Source organism: Phascolarctos cinereus, unplaced genomic scaffold (genome assembly GCF_003287225.1).
Source record: "Phascolarctos cinereus isolate Bilbo 61053 unplaced genomic scaffold, phaCin_HiC Scaffold_7;HRSCAF=346, whole genome shotgun sequence".
Lineage (NCBI taxonomy): Eukaryota > Metazoa > Chordata > Mammalia > Diprotodontia > Phascolarctidae > Phascolarctos > Phascolarctos cinereus.
This window is the reverse complement of record NW_027556180.1, coordinates 86,612,725-86,625,058: the sequence shown is the minus strand read 5'-3', so window position 1 is coordinate 86,625,058 and position 12,334 is coordinate 86,612,725. Positions and strand designations below refer to the sequence as shown.

General features: G+C 38.9%; 1 protein-coding gene across 3 annotated transcripts in view; it reads right to left on the bottom strand.

Moving 5' to 3' along the window:
* Nucleotides 1-5,204: 5,204 nt before the first annotated feature.
* TRAK2 (trafficking kinesin protein 2) overlaps nucleotides 5,205-12,334 on the bottom strand; it is a 71,327-nt gene continuing 64,197 nt past the window's right edge. For all 3 annotated transcript variants that reach the window (XM_020970734.2, XM_020970725.2, XM_078147560.1), the window contains 2 exons: nucleotides 11,931-12,030; nucleotides 5,205-9,274 (listed from right to left, as the gene is read on the bottom strand). In XM_020970734.2, coding sequence (XP_020826393.1) covers nucleotides 8,596-9,274; nucleotides 11,931-12,030 — 779 coding nt within the window. In that variant the 3' untranslated portion in view covers nucleotides 5,205-8,595. The remainder of the gene's footprint in view (nucleotides 9,275-11,930; nucleotides 12,031-12,334) is intronic.

Below are 12,334 nucleotides of genomic sequence, written 5' to 3'. Positions count from 1 at the left end.
AGGCTGTGCCAGCTTCCAGATGAGAGACCCTGAGAACCGTGGGCTCATTCTTCCAAAGTTTTCTCTGGTGTTGAGGACAGCTGGGAGTGGGGGGAATGTTTCCTTGAGGTACTTATCCTGGTCACTGTCTCTGAAAAGAAAGTCAGGCACTGACCATAGTGCCCTCTAGTGTCATTCTTCATACTTCAAAGGATCCAAGAATTTTGTCTTTGAGTGTGGTAATGTCCACTCCAGAACTGGCAAGGGGGTCAGAAGACCCGGCTTCATATTCCCCCTTACTTGACACAGCAACTGTGATCACAGGCAACTCAACTGAACCAACTCCTGCTACTCCACCATCTTGGCTCCTGTCCCTCCTTCACTCATTCTTCAAGTGTTTATTAAGTGCAGAGCATAGCAATAGCTTCTTGTAACGCTTCCTTTTGGTAAACTGGATATATCGACATAAGCAAGTTTCTGAGAGAGATGATTCAGTGGACACACTCATGCTCAAATCACTGTCCAGTAGATGGCAGGTCATAACCAGTTATATGTGCAAATGGTAAACTTAAAGGTTTATTTTGCAAGATGGTAGCCTAGCTTGCCCAGTAAGTGAAGGCACAAACAGGAGACGATAAAGCAGCTTCATAGATGGATAAAACAAAACATCATAAAAACATAAAAACGAAACCAAAACCAAGAGAACTTGACACTTTTTCAAACAATATTAGCAGTCCTACTCTCCACACACATATGTATAAACACAACCACAGCCATCACTCACAGTCCTTCCCATGTTTAACGAGAAGCATAAGGAGTGAGCATTTAATGTCAGGAGCTTCAAAACTTAACAATTCATGTGGAATAAAGAAGACAGCTAGTGGCTCAATGGACAGAGTGCTGGGCCTAGAGTCAGAAAGACCTGAATTTAGGTCCACTCTCAGACACTTACTAGCTGTGTGACCCTGAGCAAATCACTCAACCCTGTTTGCCTCAATTTCTTCATCTGTAAAATGAACCAGAGAAGGAAATGATAAACCACTCCAGTATCCTTGCCAAGAAAAACCTAAATGGGGTCACAAAGAGGTGAACACAACTGAACAAGAGAAGAGCATCATGAAAAGGAAAAAGCAGCAACAAATCTGTACTGAAAATTTTCAGAGCTGCTTTATTTGTAACAACAAAAAGCTGGAAACAACTTATATTCAACGATTGCTGAATACATTATAGTATTATATTTTCAAGGTGTAAAATTTAAAATTGTTTTATTTTGCTAAGACTTTATCAAGCTAGATTTAATATTCCCTTTGCCATTCCTTCCCCTTGTAAACTTTATCCACCACCCACACCTTAGAGAAATTTGCCTAAAGCTCAAGCTTTTTTCCTGTAATTATCTCCACCTCTATAACCCTGCCCATCACCCACTTTCCAGAGAAACTTGATTAACCTAAAAGGTCAAATCTCATCAATTTAAATGATTTGTAGCTGAAACTTTTGTCTTGTTCTTGACTAGGGGCCCAAAGTGTTGGTTACTGATATCCTAATATGTTGATTCTAGTTGGAACTTTGTGCCTCGGTTCACCTTAATTTTCAAATGTAACAAAAGTACTACCTATTCCTCTTCCCGATTCTCGTGTGTGTGTGTTCACATTAAACTCATGGCCCACAAAACTCGGGAGTGTTGCCACAACCAGATCAAAATGTAATTGGGAAATGTTTAACAAATAATACAACACAGACAATCTTAATTTGTGGTTTTTAAAGTCACTATGTAGCCCCTAGGGCCCAGTTTCTATTTGAGTTTGATACCACTGACCTGGACTATTGCAAAGGTGTGGGCTTCCTGCTATATACTCTCTGCCCACTCCTGTCCATCCTGCACTCATCTGTCAAACTGATCTTCCTAAAGTGAAGATCTGACCATGTCACCCTGGCTACTCAATAAACTCCAGTGGCTCCCTATCACTTCTAGGATCAAATATAAAATCCTGTTTGGCATTCAAAGTCTTTCCTAACCTGTCCCTTCTCTCCCAACCTTCTCAGTTTTTTTACAGCTTGCTCTCCTACTTTGTGACCCAGTGACGTTGGCCTCTTTGTTGTTCTTTGCCTAGCTAGAATGGGCATTTTCACTGGCTGTCCTTCATGCTTGGAATTTTCTCCTTCCTCATCTCTCCCTCCTGGCTTCCCTTGGCTTCAAGTCACAGCCAAAGTTCCACCTTAATGCTAATGCCTTTCCTCTGAATGATTCCCAATTTACCCTGTATCTATCTTGTTTCTACATAGTGGCTCCCCTGTTGTCTCTCCCATAAGCTCCTTGATGGTAGAGATTGCTTTTCTTCTCTTTGTATTTCCCAGCACTTAAGCCACGGTGCCCGGCATGCAGTAAGCGCTTAATAAATGCCTACTGACTTGATCTATAGTGTATCCTTATTTTTGTGGATGGTTATTACACTTAAAATTAAGAAAATAAGAATGAGCACTAGAAGTCAGAGGCTCTTGGTTCAAATCCCACTTCTGTTAACTTATTATCTATAGGTCTTTAGGCAAATCACTCAATTAAAGAAATATTTAGTAAGCACTTAAAACACACAAGGCATTATGCTATGTGCAGGGTACAAAGAGACAAACACAGAAAAAGTCCTGCACTTCAATGAGCTTATAGTTTTTTGAGGGTAGATACAAAACATACACAGATAAGTAAAAACAATATTATTTAAAGTTAAACAAGGGAATTTCGGAAGCATTAAGAATTTGGGGGGATGAGGAAAGGCTTCATAGAGTAGATGGCACCTGCGCTATGCTTTGAAGGAATTCTAAGAGGTGGACAAGAGGAAGAGTACATTCCAGAGGAAAGGAGGATGGCTTACGTAGAAGCATAGAGATGGAGGATGTAGTAAGGCCATTCTGGCTGGACCACAGAGTGAATGGAATAATATGAAACAGGGCTGGGAAGCTGGATAGGAGCCAGACTGTGAAGTTTTAAACACCAGGCTGAGGAGTTCGTATTTTATTCCAAGGCCAATGGGAGACCACTGAAGACTTTTGAGCAGGGCAGAGACATGGCCAGAGCTACGTTTTAGGTGATTTGGCAAAGAGTGGACAGGAAAGGAGAGCAAAGAGAAACGGAAAGGACATTAGGCAGGCTAATGCAACAGTACAGGCAAGAAATGGTGACCCTATCCTTTTTTTCATGGTTGTTAGAAAGTACTCTGAAAACATGGTCACTAGCAATGATTTCTTCTTGACCTTTCCTAAATAAAATTCCTGTATCTGCACATTTGTGTGTGTGTGTGTGTGTGTGTGTGTGTGTGTGTGTGTGTGTGCGCGCACGCAAGAAAGGACAGGCAGAAGGGTTTAAAATAAACATATTTTATAAAACTATTATTTGGGACTTCTGGACCTGTGATTTCATTGGAAATACTTCATAGGAAATTCCCAGGATGGAAGCTCCCTTCAAAGTAGCTCTACAACTCATTGCAGTTTAATCACATTGGTACTTAGAACCTGGAGCACTTAGAAGTTAATGACTCACCTATGTTCACTGTCACTATATATCAGAGGCAGGACCTGAACCCTGGTCTCCCTGACTCCAAGGCTGGCCCTCTATCCACTATGCTGGAAAGAAATGGATACAAAAGGATTTAGAAAGATTAAGGAGGATTGGAAGAAACTGCTGGAAGTAGAGGACAAAACTGTACCAGGCCTACTCAGTTAATCGTGGAGCTAAATATAATTTAGCCCTCTAATAATGACTTTGGCGGGGAAGCTTACAAGATGACTTATGCTCTCTCTTCCCGTGAGAAGGATGAGTTAAAAGATGGGCCCAGTTCAGGCTGCTAGAGGTTTAGTAGACCAAAAACAAGGATAATAATGATAATAGCTAACATTCACATAGTACTAAGGCTTACAAAAATTTTTAGTACCTTATTTGATTCTTAAAACAATGTTGTAAGGTAGGTATTACACTATGTAAGGTGCTAGTAGATTTGGTTCTGATAAAAATCACTGTTTCCCCTATCCCGCCTATCCCTAGGACTTGGAACCTTTCTTGAGTGCCCTGTAGGTCCCTACTAGCCAAGCCTTAATTTACCCTCATGGAAACCTAACTGTCTGCTCAGATACATATTCTACATTTTCTGGAACAACAATTATTGTTTTAGTGACTTTAATTATTTTGGTTCCATCATCACTTCACCTAACCAGTCCTCAACTTCCTCCAAAATAAATTCTATTTTTAGAAGACATGTCTACTAAAAAGACATGTTACTAGGTTGCACCTTTCTCATGAATAGAAATACTACCATACTTGATTCTTTACCCATTCATTGCTCTTCATCTTCTGTACATGACCTTGTTTAGGACTGTTCAATGCAAAAGATACATAAAACAGACTCTGTGCCTTTATGTCAATGTATGTTACGTTGGAATGACCCCTGACACAAGATGCAGAATACAAAATTCAAGTAGGGCATACCCCTGCAACTAAAATTCACTTTTATTTACTTTCTATACTAATGGCTTAAAACAAATGGCCACACTGAGGGCTAACTTCAATTTAAAAAATGAGGCAAATTTACCTAAGTGATAAAATTACTGTCATTACCACTAAGAACATACGGGGGCACAGGCTGATGAGACCTTTTTCCTCCTATCCTGCCCAACTCCAAACGAAATTTCAAGACTACACTAAAGATGATGAGACCCAACTGTGACATGAAATATTTCACTGAGACCCAAATTTTGGCCCAAATACAGGCATTTTCACTGAAATACACTTACAAATACCTTGAATGTGTGAAGTACCTTCTTCTCTCCCAAGGCCTTTCATTTTATTATTACTTATATATTATTACATAATAATAAGCTATTAATTACATTAATTAATTATATTAATAATATATAAATAGCATATATTATTTAACAAAAAGTTTTACTATGTGGGTAGAAAATGTTAATACCAGTTTATAGGCTTCTAGTTCACAGAGGCACAGAAATCGAATGATCTGTTCAACATCATCCAGGGACTCACTGTTGGCAGGGGCAGCAGAACTCATTAATCCAAAGGTTTTCTGCTTGACCATTTCCCCCCCAAACCTGGTAGCTTATGTGAGGGTACAAGGGGTGAGTGCAACAAACAGAAGTAGGGGAAAACACTTTTAGTGTCCAACCCAATTACAAACAGAAAGAAAAGACAAAGATTAGAGACAAAGCCAGAGGCGAACAAGTGATCTTAAAAAAGAAGTTGTTTATTATCTTTTTTTACATGCCATAAGTAAAGTCAAGTGCACAAAGCTGTCTGACACAAGCTCGCATTCCCAAACATCAGACACTGCTAGCCAGCAGCCTCCCCTGGTGGGCTACACTCTCAGCCGCAGTCACTCCTGCATACACAAGTGCATTTCACTGCTGTGCTAGACACGGGGAGTACATGTATACGTTTGACATCCAAGGAGAGACAATCAGACTTTAAGACCAGGCCCAGAGAATGCATGCATACTTTCATCTGTCAGAACCAATAATACTTTAATATTGTATCAAATACAGATTACAGGGAGTCAGCTCTTGGTAAGCCTCTTCTAATGTGTTTCCTCTCTCAGATTTTGCACCTCAGTGCCAGATTTGGGTTGGAATGAGCAGCAGTTAAACCAGGTGCTTGTGCTACTCCAAAATTGTCATTAACTTTTCTCCAGAAGCTTTAAAGTTAGGAGAGGCCACTTTTTATTTTGAGTTTAGGTAGTTAGCCTGTTAGCTAACAGGAACTACTTTTACTCGAAAGGTATAGACACAGAAAACTTCCTTGAAGGCTAGAAAGAAAGAGAAATTTGGTTTTTGACACTGGTCTTCAAATCCAACATGGAAATGGTGAAGACAGCAAAAAATATCTGAATGGTAACAGCAGCATGATGGGAAAGTGGAGGCTTTCTCGCCACTGAAAACTCAATGACAAAATCCTGATGCAGTGCAGACTCTCAGACTGTGTGTACCACGTTAACATTTGACTAGCTTTTGCAATTTTTCCACCTGATTTCTTACACAGACCCACTTCTTAACGACCAACACGGACTTGGTATTTGACCCTCTGGCTGAATGCCGACATTTGGCTCAGTCTGTCTTCAACCAAACCTTTGCTACTTGGCTGCTAATTAAGTTAATTGTTAACTACTACCTAGAGATCAATAAAGGGCCAATTTGGGAGGGAGGAGAGGTAGGTATAATTAAAATTTCCTTAATAGAGAACACTTCAAAATCTAGCTTAACGTATAGATATTTATATAATAGACTACAGAAACCTGACATTTGACACCTTGCGTGGTTTTCTGGCTCCCATGCTGCTCTATTCTGCTGTTGCTTCATTTCTTGCTGCCTCTCAGAAACCACAAATATCCTAGCAAAAGGACACATTTGAAATCTGGTTCATTTGAAGGAAAAGAAAAAAAAATCTGACTATGAAGAAAGCAGGAAGCCCACATAGTTACCTTAACTAAAACACATTCAAATGCCCTTTTAAAAAATAGAGGGTTTGGGGGTTGTTTTTTTTTTCCTGTAACATGAGCAACTAGGTTGTTTTTTTTTTAAGCATCCTTCACAGTTAGGGGACATGCTTCCATCAGTTTATTTATGCCCACGTTTGGGATTCCTCTTTGAACATGTGACTGCACTTCTTTAGGCACAAGATGGAAGGAAGAGAGTTGTCCTCATTTTTAAGTATCATTTAGAAAATTTGAAGTTGTACCAAAATATGCCACAAAAATACTAAAATGATTGAAAATTTATGACTGACAATGTACAAGTGTTAGTTGATTTTTTTTCCCCTGACCTATATGCCATCTGAGGTTTCTACACTCATGGCTGAGTCCACAGCTCCTCAAAAGTTGGGAAGAAGCTTCTGGCAGCCAAAGGGGTGAAGCTTCTGCTGCTCATAATCAGGCTAATTGAATAGCATTATTACTCTAGTTCATCCACAGAAGCCCTGTTTCCACTAAATCATGGTCGTCAACAAAATTAACCACTGTAAAAGAGGCAAAATGGTAAGATCCATGCAAATCAGCACCAAAGATATTTGTGCTTTTCCCATCTGGAGACAAAAAGAAGGGCAAAAAGTCATTTCTGTTCATCATTTTTATCAATCATGTCTCTTGGGTGGTTCCATTTATTTTCAAACTGTCCTATTCAAATGATGCTACTGTAATGTCTGGAGGTACAGAAGTCATTCAGTGGGCCTGGGAAAAATCGATCTGTTTCTTACTGTCACAACTTTGCATTTCATTTTGGTATGTGAAACCTAATACCAAAGGGTTTGCTGATGCCAACAGTTATAAAGGGAACCCATTTGGAAGAGTAAAGGCAACCTGCCTCAGCAGGTTTCATTTGATCTACCCTTTAAAAAGCTTATTCTTAGAGAATAGGACAGATTCACCAAGCAGACACAGCAGAACAACCCCCTGTTTGGTCTTTATTTTGTGTTATACTTTTCATTTAGATTGAATAAAATCAAAATACAACCCCACAGTAAGCACCTGGGTATTTTTTTCAGTTTCTAACAATTCAATGTGCCTGAGAATTTCTTTGTGCAAATACAGGTATTCTTCCATTAAAAAATATGCATGGCCCACTCTGGAAAGATTCCTTTCCAAAGCTGCAACAAACTTTTATTTAAAAAAAAAATACAACATCCCCCAATTCCAATAGATTGCACTTCTTCTCTATACTATTCCCAGCCTCCACAGAGACCTGAGACACACATAATTATGTCCATATGTCTTGACCATTGCACTCCTCCAAAAGGAAATTCTGGTAATAGATTTCATTGGCTCCAATTCACTAAACTTGCTAAAGTAGAAAAAGAAAATAATAAAGAAATCCCTAAGAGCATTGGTTTTTTGCATAGTACAAAAATACAAAAATGTTAAAACACTGTAGAGGTGGCTGCAAATACAAAAGGAATTTGAATAGTGCTTGTGCTCAGTGTAATTCTCCTATTTGCTTGTTGGACGTGAGGCAGAAAGGAACACGGGCTTCTTCTGATCCGACAAAAAGGTAAAATTCCTAGTTTTTTTGTTTCAACTGTGAAAATAGCAGGTGATGGACATGCTTATAACTAAATAGCAAATGGGGAAAATGTATAAAATTTCTCACTGCAGCTAAATAACAGCCTGGACTCATCACTTTAATCCTGGCTTAGGCACCAGCCTGGGGGGGGGAAAAAGAATGGATTTCCAAATGACAATGGGAGTTGCTTTCATTCTCTGCCTCTATAAAAAGACTTCTCCCGGCTTGGGATTCTCAGCCAGAAAGGGATGACAATACAAGTCCACAACGTATTTCGGATATGCTCTACTATTAAAGAATTTTACTTTTGCTTTGCTTTTTTTTTGGTTCAAGTTAAGAAAGCCTGAGGCTCCAGGAGTGCTCTCTGTCTCTTCCTTTCTAATACCTGTATCCATTCCTTCTGCTTACACATTTCTCAGTTATAAATGCTGGTACCCTGGACCTTTTCACCACACTCATCTTCATTATTATTCTTTGTCTTTCTCACATCCACAACCTTCTGCAACTTTCCTTCTCCTTCAGATTAGACTACTCTGATCACTACAAGTTTATCCTTCATATGCAAATTCAGTCTTCTTTCAAGATAGCCATTTTAGGGGAAGATGTGCACACTGGGGCTCCAAAGCCACCCAGCATGACTGGAAGACTCTGGTTCCTCCTGAGTCCACCCAATAGATTGCTACTTGCATTTAAGAAGGCAGCAGAGTCTGGTCTTCGCAGGCCAATTTCTGTCCCTTGCCTTTTTCCGTTTTCCTTCATCTCAGGGGGCTGGATGACCCTGGCTATTCCAAGTCTCTTTAGTCTGTCCACCAGGTTCATCTTCAACTGGCCAATATCTGGAGGGTTCTTGGAAGGCCTCAAGCTATACACCTCCTGCAGGAATGTTTCAGCGGGTCGAGAGGCAAGAAAGTTTTCAGAGAGATACGCTCGGGGTTCAAAAGGCAAAGGAGACGGACAAGGCGAATGGTATGGAGTATTTGGTGGGGTGGAGGGAATGGCTGGGACTCTAGTGGCTCGTAGGATGAGAGGGTTCTCTGAAATAGAGCTATGGTATACTTTAGCAGAGATGCCTCTTTCTTGCAGAAGTTTGGCCAGACCCCTGGTACTGCTGCAGGTGGTGGTATAGTCTCGTCGGCTGCTGACAGACTCCCCAATGCTGAGCCTGTAGGTCAGGGCAGGGGAGTTCATCGCTGTACTAGGCGTACTGCTACCAGTACTTCCACAGGATAATGATGGGAAGTTGGAGCTAAAAACAAAACAGATGATTGGTAGCATAATCATTACAATTACTGTCAACAGTTTGCATAAAACTTTTTTACAGGTGCATCTCACTTAAAGCATATCTTTTAAGTGCAAAAATATGTACTTATAAAAATAATCACACTAATACTTTAAGCTCTAAAAGACCTGCTAGACAATCCTTTTCCCATGACTCTAATTACAAAGGAATATAAGTAGGTATTGATATATTTTAAAGTCTAGTACTGTATACAAATGTTATATATGTCAATGTAAGAATATTACACATACTGTATGGTTTCTTAATATTTGAGTTCTTTCAGTTAAAATTTTAAGTTCAGTTCAATATTTAAGCTCAAAAAGAAATAAAACCAGGTTTTATTTCATTTTTAAACAGGTTTAAAAAATCTGGACTTAAATACCAAATAAAATCAGCACTTCTATATAAACAGAACAGAAAAAAGGATTTCCAAATTAATTCAACATGTAACTTTCAAAGATGTCCTGCTTTTTTGTGACTTCTTCTGGCCTTTCTTCTGTTCCCTCTGTTGCATTAAAGAAGATAATGACTCTTTTTTGGGGAGGGAGGCAATCTCACACTATGCTTTGGGGAGAAGAGATGTGAAATAGATTAAAGTATCGTCATGTATAGGACTGAACTTAATTGAATGGCTGGGGCCAAAGGTGCTCTAAACATTGTCTCTAAGGGATTCTGTATTTTTAATATTTTTATCAATTCACTTGGATAAAGGCATGGCATACTTATCAAGTTTACTGATGATCTATAACTTAGGAACAGCCAACCTATAGATGACAGAATCAGAATCCAAAAATATCAACAGGCTGGAAGATGAGGCTGAAACCAAGATGAAATTTCTTCTTCTTCTTCTCCTTTTTTTTTTTGGCTAGGCAATGCGGTTAAGTGACTTGCCCAGGGTCACACAGCTAGTAGGAGGCAGTATCTGATGCCACATTTGAACTCAGGTCCTCCTGACTCCAGGGCCGGTACTCTATCCACTGTGCCACCTAGCTGCCCCAAATGTGTCTATTTTTAATGGCCTACTTGGTAATGCTGAAGTGACATTATACTAACAACTTTGTTAGAGTGTGATTTCCTCCCAGAAATACAGAACCCAAGTTTATATATATCCTTATACTATACCACTCAAAGGCAGCTTAAGTATCCCTCTATGGATGTATTTTTCAGCTCTGACCTTAGAACTCTGATCCCCACAATAGTGGAGGGAATTAAGCTCAACCTTTGGTCTCTAGACAATAGTCAAAAGGAAAGTAATGAGAAAAAAAAGCAATAAACTTACCAGTCATTACAATCCTTCTTTCTTTTTTCCAATACTTACTGGCTAGAAAAATGTTAGATGCAATACGTGCGTGTGTGTGTGTGTGTGTATGTTTTTCAAATACTCATGCTATCTAAAGCTTTTGTTTCTCTGCTTGTTCTTGACCAAAGGCATAAGAATCTTAGTAAGACTCCATCTTGGATCAATGTGAAGCTCAGAAAGGATATCAGGAAAGAAAAGGATTTTTCTTTGACAGTTTATTGGAATTTTAAAAGGTAAATTCTCAACTGAACTTAAAATAGCATACTGTTATTCCACATAAAAATTTCAGATTAGAAATCAAGATTAGCACAGGAATAGATACACTGGACAGCTGTGGGGAATAACAGTGTCTTTGAAGTGCAAAGTACACTTAGGACTTTGCATAATTCTGATCAAGAGCTTTCATATGGGGATCTTTTAGAAATAAACTGACAGAGCAGTTACCCAAAATCTGGCATGAATATGGAAGTTTCCAAAGCAAAAGCTTTACCTGCTGAATAATTAAGATCATTTTGGACTATTTACACAAATCATAAATGTTTCTAAGCCTCACAGATAAGCATAATATTCACTAATATTCAATATTTAGAAGTCCCTTTAAGCACCTTAGAACATTTTATAAATAAACCAAAGATAAAGCCAAAATCAAAAGCAACTTCTCTCTTCAGTATGGCAATTTGCTAGTTGATACTACCTTTAAAACAAAACAAAAACTTTTGATATTCCCCTTTTGATAATATACCTGGGTATATATGCCCCATATCTTCTCCCCCCCCCACCTCTTCAATGGAAGGAAAAGTTGGCAATGATTAAATTAGGATCCATCAGATATTAAGCATAAATCAATGAACAAAAGAGAATAGGAAAAGGTGATGTTCCATCTTGACAACAGCATTCATTCACAGAAACTGTCAAGAGTTAGAAGCCAGAGATGTTGAAAAATAAGAAGAATTAAAAAGGAGTAGAAAGGTGACAACAGTAAAAGGAAAACAGACTTTCCTTCCTTAGAAAACAATCAAAATTCGGTGGATTGAAACCTTTGGTGAAAGTAGTGAGGAAATTATCAAACAGCTAGGAAGACCTGGGGGACTCTAGGGTTATCAGAGGTCTGCTTGTGGGACAGATATACTCTAGCTTACTCATAGTGTCCTGTAAATCAAAAAGGAATATAAAGTACACTATTAAACACTGAAGAGCTGGCTAGAATTGTGCTGAGTTCTTTTTCAGCTACTTCTGAATTTGTGAACCAGGGGTCTCTAAGACACAGAATGTAATCCCTTAGTGAAAAAAGAAAACATCACAGATTATTGAGAATACTCTTACCTTGGGGTAACCTGAGTGATATCGGAGGGGTGTAATATCCTACAAGTGGTAAAGGTAAATGTGGAGTTTGTGGACGATAGACATTTTCCCGGATTGGAGGCTGTAACACAGGCAAAAATGCAGATTAGGGCACCAAACAGGAAACCAAAATATACTGCTTTAGTTACACAAAGAGTACAAAGTTACTTTCATTTTCTCCCTTAATGGCTTATGTCTTTTATGTTTACATGCCAAAAGACTACAGAAACTTCATATACCCAAAGTTTTATGTATGGGTCACAGTACTAACTGGACAGTATACTGCCATATCATGTAACAATTTTTAACTTGAAATCAAAGCTAGATTAGTCTTATTTTATCAGGTAGCTGAAGTGTGAACATAGTTGTCTTAGAAATTTCTATTC